Genomic DNA, 22658 nt, shown 5'->3' on the forward strand with positions numbered 1-22658 from the left:
AAATATTAAATATTCAAAGTATAAGCATACACACATGCAAATGATTAGGGACTGTGTGAAAATTAATAGGAAGGGAAGGTCATAATTAGATTAGATAAGGTCATGTATTTTTTCTTATACACGTTTCTCATTCCCTCCTTTATTTTATTATTATTTTTTTGTTCTTCCTTTTTGATGTAACTTAGTAAAGCTAAAGTTTGCCATGTCAGTAATGCTGTGAAATGTAACATTTAAGGCAGAATGATGCTCTTGTGTAATGCAGATAAGTATATGTATGTAGGTTATCTATGGAAATACAAGTACAGTATGTTTTTTATTATACTTGTATGATAGACATATGTGTCCACTAGAGGCTGTTTTGCATTTGGCTAAACACAATTTACTCACGAGGAAGAAAAAAATCCAGAAGTACAATTAAAATATCCTTGGTATAAACTAGTCACTACACTGAATATGTTTACATTTTTCTACACTGAAGCATAACTCTGCCTTTAATCTGCTCCACATCTTAATCATTTTCACACAGTCCCTTACTGTTTAGGAGTGACAACAGACCTGGAAGAATCAAATGGTCTAAGCTGAACAACACATCTTAACCACTGTTGTTAACCACTATTCTTTTCACATTAACAATAAAAAATCTTGTTAAAACTGCTGCACTAATGTTACTTAATTTACTTTATTTTTATTTTTTCTACTGCTGTGCAACTTGTATTATGTAGAAAAAATGACTAAAATTAATTTAATAATCTAATACGTTAAAATTACCACATTTTAAAGGTATTCAGTGTAATGTGATCTTCATCATCATATAAGTGCAGGCTGGCTGGGCTTGTTCCTAATTTATTTAAGGTTGGTCCTGTGCTTTTGTTTGGTTTTTAATTTTGTTGTATGTGCTGCATGTGAGTTTTTTAAGTATCCAGATTATTTGCATCATCAGATTCATTCTTGGTAATTTTGGGTATTTTGAGAAATAAACAATTTCACTGGAGGTGTAAATACAGTTGCATTTTAACACTTAGATGAATAGCTAGGATAAAATAAAATAGGCCTTTTTATTTCACATCTGTGTGTATTAATCAAATTTAGCTCACCTCTGAGGGCACTTACAACTTAATGTCAAAGATGTTGGAAAAACATATAAAACGTTTCTAAAGGTGTCCCTGATGGTGAGGGGGGAGCTGAGCTGTAGGGCCACCTATTACAAATCAAAGCACAACTTGTGCATAAATGTACTGATCTCCATCCATTCACTATATTTTAAATCTGTCTATTAGGAAACTAAGACCAAGGAGAGACAGTTGCCAAAGGGGGAAACTGGGAAATTTATGTCCCACCATGCAAAGCAGCTCCTGCATGAAATGTGTGGTAAACATGTTGCCTAAACTCCGGGGTCAGTCTCCCGAGGCTTCTCGAGGCCTTCAGAAGTGAAAGAAAAAGAAGAAGGAGCGGATTTAATTTTAGCACAAGCTTTTTGGAAAAGGTGGGACTTCTTGTGAAAAATATAAACTTTAATAGCCAACTAGATGACTTATGAAAATACATAAAAGTGAAAACATATTGTTGGCTCCTCTCTCCGCTGCTTCCCACGAGAACAGGGGCCAAGCCTCATTTAAAGCGCGGCGCCTGAGCCGTGTCACTCGGTTCAGAAATGCGGGCCTTTAACCTGGTGGTTTCTCCCTGGAACGAGGCCGCTGCTAATGAGCCCGCTCGGACAAAGGTGAGTTCCAAATGAGTGAGCAAGAAAAGTAAACAAGCCAGGTGACAAATTGCAAATAAACGCACATCAAGTAGCGGGGATGAGGATTCTGTCCACGGACGAACCAGTGGCTGTCAAGAGTTGTTGAGCTTGGGGTCTTTGTTTTTGAGACTCTTACAGCATGCAGGTGCTCTTTTCAAAGGCAGTCCACTCACTCTGCCAGCCACTTTTTGGCCAGGACTGAATGTTGGGCTCCCAGGGTGTTTGTTTGGATTCTGTTTTGTATGCTTAGTGTCTATGCCTGCTTGATACCTATTCCTCTTTTCTTCTGTTATTTAAGCCCACTTTCTTTCTTTTTTTTTCAAATTTCATTTCACAGAACGCTTGTAAGAGTTCCAAAGCTTATAGCTCACTCGCAGAGAGCGCAGGTCAGTTTTTCCATTCACGAAAAAGAAACAGGAGCGTAGCAACGGGAGGCTTTAAATTCTCCAGCTTTCTATGGTCATGTAGAGACCCCGAATAAAAGTGGATGCTGCACACAGTTCAACATTATAAATCTACGTATGTGTAACAAATAAGCTCACTCTCCTCTACAGCCTTGTGAGTGATGATCTCCATTAGGTTTTCAGTTGCACATCAACATTGAAATGCAGTCTGTGATTTTGGCCTGTAATCATTCATTGTGTGTGTGTGTGTGTGTGTGTGTGTGTGTGTGTGTGTGTGTGTGTGAATTCATCAGTGTGTCAGATGGAGCCTGTTGTGCCAGGCAGCCGGGCAGCAGTGGTGCCACTCTGTGTGGCCAGGGCACAGTGTGTCCTCTCAGCTGCTGTTTCGAATTCACAACCAACTCAACAGCAGCAGCAGCAGCAGCAGCATCCTCGCTCTTTCACTGCAGCAGATGGTAGCGAGCTTGCTGCTCGCTTGCGCGCCCGTGTTTGCCCATTTTCTTTTGGAGAGGCAGCTGTGAGAAGAGAAGCTTTGCCCGCTGCTGTGTCCAGCTTCATGCGCAGAGCAGGGGGACAATTGAAATAAAACTCTGGAGTGTGAGAGATCAGACAATCTCATAAAAAGGAAAATCTCCCACATCACTCTGTATCATCCAGAGAGGCAGCAGCTAGTTTCATAATCCTTCAGATTATATCCCTGCATGGTGGTCAATGAGCATATTGTTGTGATCTTGTTGCCGTAATCCAGCTCAGCACCATATGCAATAGACAAAAATACTCTCTGCAGAGCTGCAGCGTTGAATAATACACTGTCCAGCCATAGCATAGCAATCCATCTGTCTAAAATACTGGATCTCTGCTGGAGTCAGAACAGAGCAGCATCTCTAAAAGCAGAAGTGAACCTATCACTCAATTCTAATGTATGTTCTCATTCTGTTTTTGCTCATTTTTATTTGCTGTTGTCAAAACGCCTTTTGTTCCAAAAGGGTTCACAACATGGTGCAGCTCTTCAACGTCTCCCGGAGTCTAACATGATTTCAATTTTGGTCATAACCTCGAGTGCACCGAGTGGAGATAGATTGAAAATGAGGATGGGGTGAAGCCATCTGTTTTGCGGTAGAACCAGAGAGACAGAGGAAGGAATCTGGAGGAGACGGCGCTCATGGAGTAATGGCAGACCCGGGCCAAATTGTCAGTGAGTGAGTAGATGAGATGTCACGCTAGCCAGACATGCTGGACAGGCAGGTCGGTGTGGCCTGAGGAGGAATCCCACTATTTAATGTGACTCGACAACCCAGCTGATTCGCCACTACAGCCTCCACTCTAATGGGTTTGTTCTTTTGAATCACTCCAGGTTTCCTTAATGGAAAAGCCAAACACACTGCTCTAACATTGGGTGACAAGGGCACCTTGGGTTTGCAGATGTTCACGCAGATGACAGATGGCGCCGGCGCAGCTAAGGGAGCAACGGGAATGATGTCTGCGCCAGGCTGGTGCCACATGCATCCCCCCTCCCTCCTAAATTCCCCCTCTGTACTGCAGAGTCCCTAAAAATCTCCGACTGAGGGCTGGGTGCATGTATTTGTGCCTGTGTGCAAATATGTGTCTGGATGTGACTGTGCACAGGCAGTGACTCAGCTCCCCCCACTCTAGGGACTGTACAGCTACAGCGCAGTGTGTCGTCCTGGGTGTCCGGGTGTTCCAGGTTAAATCAGGTGGCAGCTTGTAGCTCCAATCATTCAGTAACTTGACCTTTCACACGTGATTAGGTCACAGGAAGCTCGTGAGGTCAAGTTGACAGCTTGCTAAGCTGCACTCCCTTAGTTACTGTTGCTATGTCTGTCATATTCTGGCATGGTAGGTATGCAATTTAAATTTAATGGTGATTTACCACTGGAAATTATTATTATTATTATTATGACTGACTCCGGGCAGAGGCAGAGAAAAGCAGGTTTTTCATTTCTAACCACTGACCATCGATTATTCCAGCTGGCATAAATGTTTGTATGTAAATAGAAAGCAAGACAATTAAGCTAAAATTAGCTCCATGACCCGACTGAAAACAGTTTGTGCCTTGTTTTTGTTTGTTTCATTTTGTTTTTAATGTTACCAGCTGACTGGAGTGTATAAAACATGCCTGTTAACAACCTCAAAAGCTTACTGCACCATCACTTTTACAGATTTTGAAGTGAAAAGTGAGGCTTGTCTTCACAGGTAGGGGCCTCATGTAAAAAAAATACTTTTTGCATTTTTTATGTTGGGAAATGGTGAAACTAGTAAAACAAAATGCAAAATGCCCTTTTACTTTAAGAACTACTATTCTGGTATTACTGTATAAGGTACTGTAGACTTTTGACTAGTACTATGAACAGGAAGGGCTTCCAGGATGTCTTATGCCTTACTGATCTTTCGACTATAAAACTAACTCAGGCTACGATGGCAGGGCTTGCTAGAGTATAAACTTCCCCAGTTAATGTAAAGACTTGCTGACATTAGTCTAAACTCAGCAGCGTCCAGGACGGTCTTCTGTTTGTGCAGAGTGCTTTTACTACACTGTGGATGTGCTAGTCATTAATGGAGCTTATTTTAAATGTCACCCATCACCACCCTACCTAAAGATTTAGTTAATGATGCTTGGAAACACCCCTTAGTTACAACTGTACTGAGCTGATTTAGCTTGTGCTCCTGTATATTTTATTTTGGATTTTACTCTCTGAACCCTTCAAATGCGGTGGATCACTCTTACAGGCCCACACTGATTTTGTATACTGAGGCCTGCTGTGGGTAGTTACTAAACCGACTCTGTTTGTGCCATCAACGCTGTACAATGTCTGCCCTGCCATCCCTAACTGCCATATAAGAGGTTGCCACTCCGACCATTTGGCAGAAACAAAGCATATTCAGTACTTCTGGCAGGAGAATTCATAGAAACCAATGACATTTTACAACAATGCCAACTGGACCATGTTGACCAAGTGATAGCTGTGGCACTTATAGTCCGACTGTATCAGTGGACAAAGTGTAGTGAGTCGCTCATTTGTTGCCAATGTACAGAATGAGGCGTTTAGTGTGGCATTTTGTGATGATGAGAGCAACAATACTGCTGCATTAGTATAATGTGGAATAATCTCTCACTTTAGTTGAGGTCTTCTGGTAAAAAGAGGAATTTGATTGAAGTATTAGCTCTACATGCAGACAAATTAGAGGCATTGGAACTGCAGGAAGACAGAGTCAGAGGAGGATGGCTGAGAACAGGTAGAGCTGATAATTACCTCAATTCATCTTCGCTGGACTCCGGCACTGTTTTATGAAGGTGCATCTGAGTGCAGGCCCACATTTGATGAATCTCCCCTTAAATTAGCCGTCACCAGTGGATCGAGAGCCTCCATCACTCCGGTCGCTCCCATTCATCATCTCATTAGGACCCTGGACTGGGCTGTACAGGCCTCAGGACTCCTGGAGAGAAAGAAGAAACTACAAGCTCCATCATAACTAAATATTCCGAGGATGTTATCATTGTTGTTTACAAATCTGTCATATCGAGCACATGCACATTTTTTATGGACCACAATCTGTTCAATTCCCAAGGCTGTTCATTTGTAGGGAAAAAAAATCTTAATGTATCAGGGGCAGAGTGTGGAACAGTTGTTTACTACTGTGGGAATCTAGCATCATTACATACTGGGAACAAATGCCAAGTCTTTATGTAAACCCACTGTACGTGTGTTTATGGGAATGTATTTCTCTTCAGGTGTTTCCACGAGCATCAGATATAACGATTTGTGATGCAACATAATTTAGTTGCAGCAATTATGTGGCAGTAAATGCAGTGGGGGTCCGGGGAGTCCCAGCTATCCATTTTTACTGCACTCTTTGCTGCAAAGTGAGCAGAAATAAGAGCTCTCTGGTGGCAGCGCTGCTCCACTCCCCACATCTCTCCGTCCCCCCGGTGGATGAATCTTTCACAAAGCCGCCGTTGCATTTTTCCAGAAGCTCAGTAGAGAATGCAGCAGGGTACTGAGACCCCACCACCACCACTACCCCCTTGCTCATACCTACCCGCCCTCCTCAAACCCCCACCCCACCCCCACCCACCCCCCCACCGCGTTCTAAAACACATCACTAACTGGATCTCCATGTGGTACATCCATTACATTGGCTGCTCCCCACTGAACACTCACCATCCTCCTCTGCCCTCCACTTTCCCCTGCACACACATCAGTCCCCAAAACTATACCACAACAGCCCCCTCCAGCCTAAGACCGCTTACGCTGGTAGTTCTGAGTTGGGCTCAGTCCAAGTTTAACATTAGTGGGGGTGAGGGGGGGTTGCTGTTGTGGTGTTGAAAAAGCAGCCTGTAGGGAGCTGCAAGACTGATCACAGTCATGACTTATGCAGCAGCATAAAAAAAGAACTGTGCAGCCCTTATTAATTTGTTGCGTGCATGACGGTCGCTTCTAACCACAAATTGAGAAATCAGGGATACCATACAGATCTGCACATTTTTTATGTTGGAGCTTAAGTTGTCTATGGGCAATTTACATCGATGTTGCCAAGTACAACACTACCTTCAGATTATTCATTTCTGTGTGATGTTCCTGCAGAAAGCTGTAATTTATCACCAGCGCTGCAGGGACTCCTCTTACTAAGGAGCCTTTTTTGTTCCTTCTACTTTGTGCAGTGTAGCCACAGAGTGCTGTCATTACCAGGAAATGGAGATATTTTGGGGCTCAGCTCTCTTTTATTTGGATTTTGTCCTTATCCCTTGTTTTGGGGAAATGCTGACAAATCTAATTCTTGGTGCCAGATTCAGAGTAAAACCCTGCCTTTGTTTAAGGCCAACAAAAGAGGGGTTCATTTAGACTCAATTTATTATGATTTCTGCTTTGTGTCAACAAATAGTAACACTAGCTTGGCAAATTGTTTCACAGGAAAGACAAAACCAAACCTTGGCTCGTTTGTGTGTGTGTGTGTGTGTGTGTGTGTGTGTGTGTGTGTGTGTGTGTGTGTGTGTGTGTGTGTGTGTGTGTGTGTGTGTGCGCGCGCATTTGGATGTGAGTGAGTGTGTGTGAGAGATTTCTATTATTACAAAGGAAATCTCATGATAATTATTCTATCCCCTGATAAATGTTATCCTGACAACTGGTCGTGACATTTTGTGCAGTTTCCTAGCAAATACACAGAAAGTTAAAGTTGACATTGTCTCTAGAATGTCAGGAAGTGAGAGATTAGGAGTTTTATACCAACAGTATATGTTGTTATTAAACCTTACCAAGCCCACGTCGTTACACTAACTCTGGCTGTACACGAGTTCCCCAAGCCCAACGAAGGTGGTCTTTCAGATACTCAGGGCCTCTATAGGCCACACTGACATGTACTTGTAGCTTTGCTGCTGGGTTCAAACTGAACACACCCCTTTTTCCCAAATTAGATGTGTCCTTGCCAAAGGGTTGTGCTGGGCTGACCCTTTACAGTTCATCCTAATGGATGGACTTCAACCTCTCGGTAGATACCTTCTGCTCCTTAGACTGAAAACAGCCATAATTCAGGTGAACATGTTCTGCAAAACTTCCCTCAACATGTATTAACGCAGCACCCATCCCTTCTCACTCAGAAATAGACCTGTCAGCTTGCCACCATCCCCTTATCGTCTAACTGCTAACAAGCCTATTTGCCTGTGACTGACGTTGATGTGATCCCTAAAGCCCCGCGCTTGGCACCAGATCGCTCCTAAGCCAAATTAAGCCTCTGTCATGCCCACCCCCACCTCCAGCCTGGTGCTACCCCTGCCATGGGAACCCTAAATCTTTAATGACGATGGAGAGCTCGGCGTGCTCCCACAACACAAAAGCGATGACATCTGTCTCTGTAAGTGCTGCACTCCAGAGCTTCCCCATTTGTTCCATCTCCGCTTCTTGAAAAGAAATTAAATATAAAAGTTGAGGGAGGCTGCTAAAAGAGGAAGGAGGAGGTGGAGCTGAGGAGCTTAAAACAAAGATCCTTTCTTTCACAGAAGGTTTATTCCCCTGCCCAGTGGTCCCTAAATGTTCAAAGAAGGTGTTAAAAAGAGTCTCAGCTTCCCTTCGTGCTCTGGTGCGCTGGCTACAGCCCACCTGCTCACAACTACTTCCAAGTCAACAGGGATGTTGAGTGAAACGCAAGCCCCCCCACCACTGAACTTAACTCCTCAAAGAACGCTTCTGAAAGTGATTAATTCTCCAGCTCTACCCCTTTGATCTTTGTCTAACACAGCTCTCCAGTACAAGCAAAATAAGAACCCAATTTCTTAAGAAATGAAATGAAAACATCTAAACCTGATAGTGTAGCAAAGCACAGAGCGAAAGAGCATTTGCTGAGTTATACTGTCTCAAAGCGCTGGAAACAAAACCTTCCATAGCTATAATGTAGCTATGTAACTTTGGAGAATCTAAGATAATGTGAAAATAATACAATATGATATATATATATATATAACATATTTACCATGTTTTCGTTGACTACAAAATTCCACAGCTGTTCTGTCGTAATTTCCATATCTTCAGTATTGTACAGAGTTAAAAATTACAAAAACAAAACAAAAAGAAGGTATGACCAAACACAGCTGAAGGTACTGAAGGTACAGTATATCCAGTGTATAAGTGTACATCTTGGAGTCTGCTTTGTTTTTGTCAATTTTATCATCAGGTATCAAGTCATTCCATTATCTTTTTGACTAATTGTTAGTCCAGGAAATGTCAGAGAATATTGAAAATGATCATAAGTTTTTTTCAATTTGCCTTACTTTCTGCAACCAATCCTGAATCTTTTAAATATTGACTCTAAATGGAAAATAAGGACATTTCTAAGTACCCCCACAGTTTAATTATATGTGTGTAGCCTATATATATCATCTATTATATAGATTTGACTTAAGCTAATACAAAAGTGTTCACCCTCCAGGGTTGAAGGTGGCGCTAACGCACCTTATTGCTGGATGCTGCTCGCCATAAAATCCAACGAAGAAGACGTGGAGCTGCTCAGCGAACAGGCACTGCGGCAGCCACCTATGATTCATAGCGGGTCCTTCGACGATGAAGGAAGATGGCGGCCTCCATGTTGTGCAGGAGGACAGCGGTGCTATGGAGCACTTTAAAGTCAATTTCATCATCAAACACTATACTTTGTGCGACTACTCAATGTGGACGTCTATTACCGACGGCGTCATACAATCCCAGACCTTTAAAGTTAAACCTCAGTGAGCCGTACCTCCCAGACAAAGACAGCGAGAAGACACCGGAGTGGCAGAAGACGGCCCGCTACGACAGGAAGCTGTTCGGTCGGTATGGCTCAGCGTCGGGCATCGACCCTGCCTCTCTGTGGCCGAGCCATGAGCAGCTGGACAAGATCATCGCAGAAGAAAACGAGTGGCACCCTCCATTGGAAGTAATGCAGAAGAAAATAGAGGCCAAGGAAAAGGAGGAAGCTGAGAAACGACTGGCGAAGTAAGTTATGCTAGCCCTGCTAATGTCATGTGCGTCCATTATCGGACAGCTAGTTTAAATAAGCAGTGAAACGGGTATATTGGTCCGGTCACCCTCTCGTCTTAATGATGTGTGAATGTGTATTTCACAGACACATGAATGGTGAAAACGTTAGCGGTAATTTAATACACGCCAGACGTTAACTGATATAATAAAAGACAAGGTCGTTTGCGTTTGACAACACTTAACCAGTGCTCTGAAGGCATTTTTCTCTTGGATAAAAAATCATCTTGATTAAAGATTATGATCAACGGAATGAATAACTTAAATTTGCATTACTATTACTAACCATATAAACCATTATGATGCGTTATTATGTATGAAACGTTATTCATCAAACTATCCAACATTGTATTAACATCACCATTAACTACAAATGACAACGATCAGCTTGGTTTTAACTCTGTCTTCACTCCACATACAATTGTCTAACAGTTTACATCTTCAGTTCCTGACAGCTGGTGTCTTTACTCATCCACAGCAGGTGTAATATGTTAAATATTAAGACACGTGTAGCAAGTTATTCTACACAAAAATTAAGATAAGACAGTGATGAAAAGTTTGTCGGCATGAGAAAGCTTTCTTGTGGGCCATGATTGATGGGTGTCTCTCTCTCACACACACACACACACACACACACACAGCGTCACAGTTTGCTGTGTAGCCCTACACTAATCAGAGTGCTCGTGTTAAACCGTCCAGACTGTTTTAATATTGTGGCTGATCTGTGTACAAGTGACAAACATACAACCACAACCCAACCTACTCAGCAGTTGTGGTGAAGTTGGTGCAAAAGTCTTGTTTGTTGCAACGCTAACATGTTAATGTTTATCACCATATATGTCTTAGTTTAATCAGTTCACCTCACAAGATTCTAATCAAACTAAAATGGCACTAGATGAAGTCATTACACGTCTAACAACTCATCCTGAGGAGAACTTGTTTCAAGTTTCATGGCGGCCCAGCCACTAGTTGCTGAAAGTGACACACTATATCTTTTATACGAATCTTTTCTTTTTCTGCCATAGAGAGAAACTCATTGCAGCTAACATGGCCAAAATGCCCAAGATGATAGCCGACTGGCGCAGAGAGAAGAGAGAAACCAAACAGAAGCTAAAGGAGGATAAAGTCAGCCGTGCAAGGCTGCTGGTTGAGGCCAGAGAGCGCTTTGGCTACACGGTGGACCCCCGCAGCCCCAAGTTCTTGGAAATGGTTGCTGAAATAGAAAAAGAGGAGAAGAAGAAGAAGAAACTAATGAAACGCAGACTGAAAGAGGAGCAGGCAGCAGCTCTTGTCACGCCTCCTGCTACCTCCTCGTAGTCTTGGACTGAACCATTTCAGACATAAATAGCTATTAAAACTCTTTTTTTCTATTGAACTATCATCTGCTTGTGTATTTGTAAATTTTCCATGACCTATGGTCAAAAATAAATTAATTTCTATACAGAGGGCATGATCTAAATATTTCCAGCTTATTTGTGCACAAACAACAGTCGTGTCTCTGGTCTCTTTTTAAAGGTAACGGTGTAGTTTACTGTCAGGTCTTAAGAATTAGTCTGAGTTATACTAAAACTAAATGTGGAGGCACAAAACTGGTTTAAAAAAAACACAAACAACATGTTAATGTAGCTGTGCTTGGTGAGCCTCGACACACAATGAAGTCATGGCCACAAGGGCGGACGAATATAGCTCAAAACAAAAAAGAAAATGGTGTATTCTGCATAGTTTAAGATGATATTGATCCACCAGAACCAGCATCCATCGGTCCTTCGCTGATGTCATTCAAAGTCCTACTTCACATCCACATCTACATCTGCAGCCTTTACTCTTTACTTCTTCACCGCTCCCATTAGTGTTTTGACTGTATCTGTAGATTTGCTTTAAATCATGTCACAATGGGGTCCACTCACCTAGGACTCCTTTTCTATTATACATATTAAATACATTTATAGGAATTCCCTCTCCTGATTAAAACATTGGTGATTATTTAAGACACATTCACTTGTAGAATTTATTTATGCAAAAATAATTTTAATACGTTTGAACATTTGTGGAAAGTGCACGCAATGATCCCAGTTTAGGTGAAACACTGACTTTCCATTAATTCAGTTTAAAACAACAGTAATCTGTTGTACCTCTCTGGCCGTGATATGCATGTCTGCATTTACACTGCAGCTGTACAGAAAAGGACAAATGCAGTGACCATGCATGTGTCCCGTAGCACAGACTATAGGCTTGTGATCTATTAATTTGAGGTGTAATGATAATTGTGCAGCTGTTTGTGAAATACCACAAACATCTGAACACCTTCAAATACAGTCTGCAGAAGTTAATTATGTAATAATCATACCGAGCTCTTCAGTGGCAAATAATGAATTATAATTACTTTAACCCATACAGTGTATTACACATGATATTTCTAGTAGCTATCCACTGATTAAGACTTAGTGTTCTTTTATATTCTGTGTACAGTACAAACTTTGTCCATAAAATAAAAAGACTTATTTACACTCAAGTCTGTGTTAACGTGTCTAAGGCAGTGAAATTCGTGATCCCACAATGTCCACTTGGCTTTTTTTTTTTATTATTCTCTTCACAGCTCATTATACCTTAGTCTAGCGAGATGTTAGTGCAGACTGTGACGCCTAATAAGGTATATCAGCACACAGATTAAATATCCAGTGTCCAGCTGTTAAAAGTAGATATTAGTTTAAAAACAGCCACAACTGTGAGGGAAATGGAGAGTCCACTGTGTCGAGCCTTTGCAGTCCTCTAAAGATGAGTGTCCTCCTCTTCTCCGGGGTCGGCCTTGAGTTTGGCCAGAGCAGCGTGTATTCTGAACTGTGTACGAGACTCCATCGAGTAATCTTTGTAGTTTTGCCTACAAGTGCAAACAGCAGGCACGGTTAGACTGCAGAGCTGCAATGAAACTGCATTATTTTTCTAATGTTCAGCCCAGAAAGCAAAACTATAGGAGCAGAGGACTGGTATTAAATATAGATAGAGGCAGCAAATATAGCTTTAGTGTCTGACACCTTCAATATAAAGAACATCCTATACCATTACTTATAACAAATGTACAGTACGTTGTGTTCAGGAGTTCTCAAAGCTGTATTTAACAAGCAAACAGCGACATCTAGTGTTCCTGTAATGGCTCTATGCTAAGACGCCCCAAAGAATAACTGCTCAGCTGTAATCCAACTCTACAAATGTATATAAAACAAATCATAATACAACCATTTCATGTGTGCTAATCAATTCTAGGGTTATATATTTCTTGCTTTCTTGCTGTAAGTTAAATACAAAAAAGACTCATACTGTGATTTGTGTACATTAAATAAGCACTGGACACAAACAGCTAGCCTAACTTCCCAACTTTGTCCAAAATCTGCCTACTAGCACCTTTTGACTCTTTTGATTCTTGATTTTAAATCTGTTGCAGTGGCCTGCAGAACAAAAATGATATTTATACTTATGGACCTGACCTTGTGCAGTTATTATGTTAACCTATAACAATAGGCCATCATTTACTTGAGTTTATGTTATTAATCTGAATATACACAGTAACTGCAGCTGTCAGATAACTGTAATGCAGTAAAATGTTTCCCTCTGAAAGGTCGTGAAAGAAAAGTTGAATTTATCATGAGTAAATGTATTTTAGTTATTTTCTCACTATCCCTGCTTTCTGATAAATGTGTGTTAGGCCCAATGTCTGGCCAAACAAAACGCGCGAAGAAGCCCCATGTGTACAACATGTGATGTAGTTCAGCTTAAAGGAGGCTGAATCAGAGTAGAAACTTGAGATAACATCTGATTTACTGTGTGTGCTCATTAATTACTATGAGTATGTATCAAGAAGGAGTCACTTACTTGGCCTTGCGCAGTACTTTAATAGCCTCGTCCCTTCTGCCTTGGTCTATGTAGAGCAAACTGAGCTCCACCAGAGAGTTAGGCACGAGGTAGTGGTCGAACTTGATCTTCTTTTCACTAAGAATAAAGTTGAATTAAATATCAGTTTAATGTTAACATATGCTGAGAAATGATCTGCAAATATTCACTGACTGAATAGGATTTAAGTTTGAAAGGTTCTTGGGAGGACAGGCGCTGGGGAAGCCAAAAAACGTTTAAAACTCTTGATTTCTTTCAACTGGTTTGTGGAGTGTGAAGCTCACACAGGGCTTTAAATGACTCTCACCTGGAAAACACTCTGTTAAAGCATTCCTCAGCAGCCTGGAGCAGGCCCTGGTTCTTCAAGCACAGACCCTTCAGCAGGTGGATCACACAGCGGTCATCCACCGAATACTCATTCTCTGTAGAGGAGAGAGCATACACCATGTGTGATGCTGCATTTTGGGAGGAGGGGGTACCGTATTTCCTGGTTCAAGGCTTTTGGGTAATGTTCTGTTACCGGGAGACTCCAGCAGCGTGCGCTCTGCATCCACCAGAGTCTGCATCATGCCTTCAGTCAGCTCTGGTCGCTTGCTGATCATACTGAAACCGTTCCACATGTACATCATCTCCTACAGTGAAGCAGAAATGGATGTTGGAAGGTTCTGAGAGTCAGACACACCGCCTGTTATGTCAATGTGGATCTTTGTGTGAAACTTTACCAGCACTGGTACTGGGAGCCTCACTGGGGAAGAAGCCTTGTAGCGTCTGGCTTTACGGATAGCAAACTTCTCTGTCGGGGGAGACTTCCCTGCTATTTTCTGCTTGAAGGTGGGCACTTGTCTAAAGATACGGGAACATAATAAAAGAGTCTGGAATCAATTCATAGCAAGAGTTTGTGAGATTTTGCCTGAAGTTAAAATGCTTTCATTTAACCATGAAGTCATTGATTTTTCTGGCCACTTGATGGCAGTGTAACAAACTGCTGACACCTTACTGTGTACCAAACTTGAGGGTGGAAAATGGAAGCACGTCTCTATCATTATTTATACAAATTATTATAATTATATACACACACACACACATTCTTACACTGTGATGTACTGCATGTGGAGAGTCTGACAATAGGAGGTTATTTTTACTTTCAACCTGCTGAAGGGGAACGTTTCTCTGTGCTCAGCTCGACTCTGTTAGTACATACATAGAAGATTTTTTTTAACAGGGCCATTTAATATTGGTGGGAGTATTTTTATGTCTTGAAACAGGTCTGGAGGGGATCCTTATTAATTAATGCTCGTTCTCCAGTTTAAAGTGGACAATTAAGTTGGTGAAATCTGCTATAAAGACATAGCAGTAAAAACAAAACAAGAATCTGCCAAGTGAAGGACAAAAACAATAAAACATGACAGTGTTACAGTGTGTTTACCTAAAGAGCTCTATCTCATCCTCCCCAAAGGGCCTGGCCTCATGCTTAGGCAGCATGCTGAGGTACGCAGCTTTCATATACACATACATGGCCTGCAAGAGGGAAACATAAAGGCACGGATGCACTCATTTTGTTTATTGAGATGTTTGACGCAGTTCAGATTCAGTTCTATACCTTTGACCAGCGGCTCTCCTGGCTCAGCAGGTCTGCGTAGAAGTAGGCCATCTTCCACGCTTGCTTGTAGGTGAAGCACCACATCAGCTCCCAGTAGCACATGTGGTGGAACTGCTTCCATGTCTGCTGGGCCTTGCAGCCATCTTCAAAGAGTGCCACGGCCTGGTACAAGAGGGGAGTTACAGTACACAGCCACATTATGATGTACGAAAACAATGACGCTGCATTTGAGGTATGATGCATATTAAATATTAACACTAGGCGCTGGTCACAAGTATGTCAGGAGCTAAAATGTGGCCCTAATGTTTCCATGGTGACATGTGCCACGCGTGCTTCATTCATTCCCATAAAATCCCTATCTACGAAGTGAGGTTTATGAAAACAAATGAATGCTGAATTTAAAAAAGGTTGATTGTCCAGTTGGTAAATCATCAGCCGAGTTCTCGCCACATTTTCTTAAACACACCTCATCAATGTTCCCTTTGATCTCCTCAGTCCTGCCCGCAAAGAACAGGAATATTGCTCCCTGGTCAGAAGAGAAAAATCCAGTTAATAAAAGGCAGTGTCAGGCTCCAGTGTTTCAGTATCACATGCCACCTTATTGTTTGTTGATTCTCCATCTATCACAGGCACATATATTATATAGCAATTACTCTCGGCATTGTTTAACTAAGACACTTCCACTGTGGTTTAGTACACATTGTGTCAGAGCTGTGAGTTTGCTCTCTGGGATGGGCTGGCATGTAGATTTAAGGTGGAGTGGAAACAGGGATTGGGAATTTATGAGAGTGTGAGTCAAGTTAGAGTGGAAGTGCCCACAGCATGAAGGTGTGCGAGTGTAAAATGGAAAATGAAGTGTGTGCCAGTGCAGGGTTTCAGGGAGCACAAGGGACTGTGTGTGGAAAGTGGAGTGAGAATTGGTTGCAAGTAATCAGGGAGGGTGGATAAGCAGTGACATAGAGAACGCATGAAGGTGTAAAAATAAAACAACTGGCAGAACAATGACAGGAAGAGGTTTAGGTGGAGGTGGCAGTAAGAAAAGAGCATAGAAATCTGAATGAGAATTTGTCTTAAAGTCAGCAACACACATTAGAAAAACACGTTCTGAATTACCTGGCACTACAAGGACCGTTCTGGTTTCTCACAACGTGGCTTGTGCCTTTTTGCCCATCAGCTCTCACGTTTATCATCATTTATCACTTCTCTAAACTAATTGCTGAGATACGGGGACGTGATGAGAACACTAAAAACAAAATGTACGGCAGGGCAATAAAATGAGCAGTGGGCTCATCAGGTAGGTTGCAAACACACTAACAATTTGTCCAGATGATCTAAACCACTTCAATATCCCCTCACTGCACGCACACATAAGACAACAAGCAGTCAAAAGATGAATGTAGCCACATGTCCAAGATATTTACTGTATCTAACTCGCTTCTTGTGACTCTTGTGAGAGTGCACTGTGACCAATATCTATGATAAACTGCTACAATAACTGGCAAAGCTAACCTGAACATTGTAGCCAGTGTGCTACTGGCTCACAACACAAATCAATGTGTCCAAGTTCACCAAAGCTGAAGTTGGACACCAACATTTCTCACTGATTTATTTGCACCCATGAGAAAATCAATGTGCTGCAGTGATTCCACTCATATTCCATAACCTAATAGAAAAAAACTAATATCCAAACCAAAACCACTGCTACACCTATTACAGTACATGAGCCACCGAGGTGATGAAGGTGGTTATTTATTATTTAAACGGATGATCCTTATTATTACTACTCACCCGTGGGTAGCGAAGCCGGAATGGTTTCAGTAGCCTTTCAGCTTCCACAACCTCTCCCTCACCTGTGCCTGAGAGGAAGAAACACAGACAGTATGATCCAGTGCGTCATAATATGACATGAAATGTGAGACGGGATTTGTTGAGTACCTTGCAAATTGCCGTGTACCTTGTAAGTCGCTTCGGGAAATGTAAATGTAATATGCAGCATTCTGCGATCTGAATTTCTGGGTTCAGCACTTACCTAGTATGAATGTGAGAAAGGTGTAGTAGCAGAGCAGCAGCAGAGCACAAAGCATGGAGCGCAGATTCATTCCTGTGGCACCATCATGCAGCAGGGAGAGACCGTATTCCTAAAAAAAGGACCAAGCATGTAGAAGAGATGAGTGAATCATGTCAACTAGAGAGTTGCTGTGTAACTTAACAAATAAATACATAATGTGGGAAATGTATTTATTACACCTTGTCTCCGGAGAAGCCTGCAAACTCTAAGACTTTGAGTATCCGTGGAGGAAATAGAGAAAGTGTCTGTAAAGGAAGAACACTCAGTAAATGGTGTTGTACAAACACAGATTATACACAACCTACATTTAAGCTGTAGTACTTAAAAATACTTTTGTGACTTACCAGATTAAAGGCCCCAATTCCAAATGATATTCCTCCCTCTAGGTGAACGTGGCTGGGTCCTTTGAGAAAGCTATGAGACTTTATGAAGGCATGGAGTTCTCTGAATGACAAAAGACACTGGATTACCAAAACACAGTTCAACAAATCTCTACTTTATATTGTATAATGTAATCACACACGCATAAAAATCTTAAATGGGTGACAGTGCACTTTCACAAACACAGGAAATCAGTTAGGGGCAGATAGAAAACAGAAGCGACAGCATTAAAGCAGTAGAGGACAAGAGATCCTGGCTCTTTGTATAGTTTACACCCCAAAAACATGAATCCTACATTTCCCATAGTGCAACATAATAGCATATATTGTTGGACTGTTTCCATCCTGACATGGATCCTAACTGAGGCTACCCCAATGACATCACAATGTTGCATAATTGAAATGGTACAAATTAAACCACTGGAACATATTACATTGAACAGCAGATTAGTCAATAAGGAAGTTATTTGTTACTTGTAACAATGTAAAATTCACACAGGGCTCCTTTAACAAAAAACATACACTAACTGTGGCCTGGACATTAGTCAGCTAAAGTATACACCCTTATTTCTTAGTCACATTACACACAACTCCAACTCCTTAAATATACACTCCTTTCATGACTTACTTGTAAATTAGGTAACTGTTTCGTACTTTGATCCCTCCTTTGATAAAACTCACCATGCTCTCGTCCTACAAAATAAATATATGCACAAAAGGTACTGAATAAAGGACGTTTAATACAATCATTTCAATTAAGGTGCAGAGATTATTAGATTTCAAATATGCAGAAACCTTGGTGTGTGTCTACTTGCAGAGCATCCACACTGACCAGGTAGACTGAGATTTCTGTGTTTTAAAGAGACTATTTGTACCTGTAGGAAGGTGAGAGCAGCTCTTTGGAGTTGACACTCTGCGTAACACACTTCAGCATGGAGCTGCACTGCAAAACCACATCGATATACACACACATTAAGCAATGCACAGCATACAGTGATGACCAGGTAGCAATGAAGAATAATAAGTCTCACTACTTAAATACCCCAGGGATTAGTACAGGTACCACTGTTCTTTAGTCTACCTTAACAGCTTGTGAAACCATTACTAACATCCTCATTAAAATTATGTACTTTTAGCTACACCAGCAGCTTGGCTGTAAGGTTAGTAATGCTGTTCTGTCAGTAAATGAAGCTAAATGAACTCAAATCAAGTAGGGAAAAAGGATGTACCAGTTTTCAGCATGTTAGAGTTCAGCATTGATGTATCTACAGAGAACACCAAACTGTGTAGTGAGCGATAAAAAAAAAAAAATATATATATATATATATATATATATATATATATACGTCAAACTACAATGTCAAGATACACTTGCACATTTGTACATGCAGTATTATTATAGGAGAAGGCTGTTTAAATGTTTTTTAATTGTGATGCTCTTAAAACTGCAGCAGTGAGACATTCAGGCTTTTTACCTTCAGCTAGTGACTCCCCTACTGACTTGTTGGTTGAACCTGGAGATTTCCCCCGAAACCTAAAAAAGAAAATTATCATTTTATAGCAGTAATAATAATTTTACCATCAACACAAGACACCGAACAACCAGATGTGTTGTTCCTTTAGCATCTATGAGATTTTTAAGTGAATTAAAAGATTTTAGGGTAACCGTCTCTGACTTTTCTCTTTCATATAAAAAATTCCAGTGGTTGTACAAGTCCTGAACATATAGACTACATTTCTTCATGGCAGAGGGAAAAAAACACTTGTTTGGTGCTACATCTTACAAATAATAAGGTTAGCAGGCAACAGGTCAGTTTCATTACTCGTTACAAAAAGAGCAACCCGACAGGCTGAGCCTTTCAGAGGTAAGGATAGGGAGAGGTGCAGCACCCTGCTTCATCATCAGCGATACTTAACGTGATGAAAAGATTCAGTGAATCTGGACAATCCTCTGTACACAAGGGACAAGGCTGAAAATCGTTGTCGATTAGTGCTGGCTGGTACCAATAGTGCTGTAGCAGCCGGCGCTATATTAAAAACGGGAACAATTCTGTGGTGGCAACTGCTGCACTGGCTCAGGAAGACTGATGAAAACCACTGTCAATTCATCACCACATCCAGAAATGCAAATGAAAACTCTGGCATGCAAAGAAAAGCACAGAAATCAACAAGACACGCCAGCTTCTCTCAGCCTGAACTCATTTAAGATGGACTGAGGTGAAGTGGCAGCTGTTTTTAGAAATCACGGGCTCCGTGTCCACTCTGGGTTAACGAACCAGCATCTGTGATGGATGGAATCTGTGCATTGGTGCAAAAGGCACGGTTATTAAATGATATATCCAGGCTTTGGAGCAACGAATGCTGCCATCCGACACGAGATGCTTATTTCAGCAACACAATGCCAAACCACAATCTGCACATATTACAACAGCGTAGCACAAGAGTCTGGTTACTAAACTAATTGTGTTACCGTTCGTGCTACGATAGCCGCATCTCTCCTGACACAGCATTTATCCACGAATAACATGCATCCAATTTTGTTATCTTAACAGTCATATAATAGCTTCTCTCATGCAAAAGCGATCAGATTGGTAGTATGGTTACAGAAGAGCCATGTAAATGCTCTCATGTAGATTAGCCTCTTCTGGCTCATGGACTGTGGGAGAGTTAGCAGCACCTCAGAGAACGACAAAGATGTGAAGGGAAAGTATTAAAACCATCACTTCTTTGAAGCTGAGCAGGGCGACAATAATACAGTCTCCATTCCCAAGACATCCTGACCTCTGACAGACCTCCTGGGCACTCTTCATGGTATTTCCTGCATTGCTGATGTCATCATGCTGGAAAGTCATCATGGCCTGCATTTCCAGCACTGTGGCGTAGATAAGAGCGTGGTACATGCTCTCGTGCACTCTGCAGAGGGAAACATGGAGTGGCAGGATCAACATCATGCACATCATACTGTAAACAGGGCATGACGTATGCATTTTCCTGTTGAGAAAGATAACTGCTCTATCTATTCTCCCTGTCGTCTTTACCATTCCAGTCTGTCTTGTGCATGGTGTTTATTTTACAGGGCTATTGAATCAGTCAGACCTTGGGCGTCAGCTTCAGCAAACACTTCATATCCTGGAGGACTGAAGCCTAACAGGGCCGGCCTGGTATCTTGACTGACAGGAAGCACACTACTTCACAGTTCACGCCACAGCTGTTTCTTAACATCACCAGACGCCAAATACTGCTGACATCATGCTAAAAATCACACCGCGATGAGTTTGCTAAAGTAAAAGTAGTGCACCAGGCTACAAGCTTAAGCTCACACAGCGCCAGCCTGCTAAAACCTCTGTAGAGACATAATGACTGAGGATTGCTGCGTTACCTTGGCCGCAGCCTCTCCAGGCTCTCATTGAAGTGGTTGTTAAGGAAGAGATCCAAGGCCTCCATACACTCATCCAGGCACTCTTTCAGGTTCATCTGTGAGGAGCTGCCACACAATACAAACTTGGATTGAGAAAACATGCGCGCGCACACACACACACATACATACACACATACATACACACACACACACACACACACACACACACACACACACACACACACACACACACACAACAAATGCAAATACATGCTGGGGGTGGAGGGTAATGCAAAGTGTGAAGTGTGAAGTGTGAAGCAGCCTGTGCACTGGTCCTGGTCCCTGTGTGCCTTGCCACTGAACACATCACTGATATGATGCAGTTAGAGTGAATTAAGCTGATTAAAAAGGCCGTTTTGCTGTAACACACTTGTTGACTTGTCTGTTTGGAAAACACTCCAAACTTTACCAGACTCCTTCCTGGTGCGGGATTACCACCTCCACCTCCACCTCCAACAGCAGCGAGTCATCTGGTTTTATTGTCTTAAAGTGAAAACACACCGTGTGCTCACACGTCCCGCTGCAGGTGATGATGAATATCAGTAGATTTTCTTTCCTGCGCGGCTTGTTCTGAGCTACACATTCACTCGACAGCTGATTCACAAAGCGAAGAAGTTAGCAGCTTAATCGGCGCCATGGGGAGAAAAGTCAAACGTTTACCCTGCTCACGAGTTTCCTGGTGCCTGTACTCACGTCTCTGCAGCACTTGCGTCTTTCCCATTGGACATGTTCCCTCTCCGGGCGGCGGGTGATCCAACACCTGTTAGGAAGTCTGCTGCACTCGGAGGAGCTCGAGATGCATTCACGGCTCACGATGTCAGTCCGAAGTTTTCAAACCGGAACGGTTGAGGTGAAAGTTGAAAAAGTTAGGAAAAAAAATTAACTTTCCTGATGGTCAAAACCCCACGTAGAGCTCTCAGAGGTAAAGGTATACATTCAGCTGTGTACAGTCATCTGTTGAGTGTGCGCACTAGAGGCGCACCTGACTCCTCCTCTGTGACACCAGTGCCACGCACTCGTTGACTGGTCACAAGTAAAGTGTGGTAGAAGTTGGCACTGATGAAGGAAGTAGTCATATCATTTACTCAGGAATGACAAATGTCAGTAAAGCATTAAAAGCTAAAGAGTATATATATATGTATATGTATAAAATATATAAATATTCATTAGATAATTATATCAAATGGGAATCACACTACTCTGTTTGAATTGTGAGAGGACATTTCATTTATTTTGTTTGTTATTTTACATCGAGGTCCATTAAACAGCATAGAGAATGTCACCTTTTGTATCATAAGACCCGCATTTGAGTGTGCAGGAGCATCTGGTCATGTGACTGACAGGTGCTTCTCTTACCCAGGTAAATCCTGAGAGAGTCACTCTTCAAACAAAAACTAGCTCCCTATGACTACACGTTGTTTTAGCCTTAGGTTTTAACCTGTGAACAATAAAAGGGAAAAATAATAACCAGGCATTACACAAATGCTGATCATAGGCAATAAATATGGAGATGTCCTGAAAAAGAAAGAAACCACTGGTGCACTGAGCTACTTACACAGACTGGTTCAGCTGACAAGAGCTTGTGGCAGACGCATTGTGAAGAAAAACCCTAACACACCTTGTCATGCAGCAGAACAAT

General features: G+C 41.9%; 2 protein-coding genes across 3 annotated transcripts; one reads left to right on the plus strand and one right to left on the minus strand.

Moving 5' to 3' along the window:
- The first annotated feature begins 9213 nt into the window (after positions 1-9213).
- gadd45gip1 (growth arrest and DNA-damage-inducible, gamma interacting protein 1) lies at positions 9214-11121 on the plus strand. Its single transcript, XM_026357112.1, has 2 exons — positions 9214-9626; positions 10694-11121. The coding sequence occupies exons 1-2, from the start codon at positions 9226-9228 to the stop codon at positions 10983-10985; spliced, it is 693 nt and encodes a 230-aa protein (XP_026212897.1). The 5' UTR covers positions 9214-9225; the 3' UTR covers positions 10986-11121.
- Positions 11122-12022: 901 nt separating this feature from the next.
- zgc:158403 (tetratricopeptide repeat protein 39A) lies at positions 12023-22051 on the minus strand. 2 transcript variants are annotated; one of them, XM_026357101.1, is made up of 18 exons: positions 21713-22050; positions 20981-21085; positions 20383-20514; positions 19077-19135; positions 18477-18544; positions 18230-18294; positions 17566-17665; positions 17401-17466; positions 17183-17291; positions 16942-17009; positions 15620-15679; positions 15154-15315; positions 14980-15071; positions 14276-14396; positions 14074-14185; positions 13861-13975; positions 13536-13652; positions 12023-12546 (listed from the first exon to the last, which is right to left on the minus strand). In XM_026357101.1, the coding sequence occupies exons 1-18, from the start codon at positions 21745-21747 to the stop codon at positions 12438-12440; spliced, it is 1695 nt and encodes a 564-aa protein (XP_026212886.1). In that variant the 5' UTR covers positions 21748-22050; the 3' UTR covers positions 12023-12437. The 2 variants fall into 2 exon arrangements, with proteins under 2 accessions (XP_026212886.1, XP_026212877.1); XM_026357092.1 differs by having other exon boundaries at positions 20981-22051.
- Between the last annotated feature and the right edge of the window lie 607 nt (positions 22052-22658).

Source organism: Anabas testudineus, chromosome 8, assembly GCF_900324465.2.
Source record: "Anabas testudineus chromosome 8, fAnaTes1.2, whole genome shotgun sequence".
Taxonomy (NCBI): domain Eukaryota; kingdom Metazoa; phylum Chordata; class Actinopteri; order Anabantiformes; family Anabantidae; genus Anabas; species Anabas testudineus.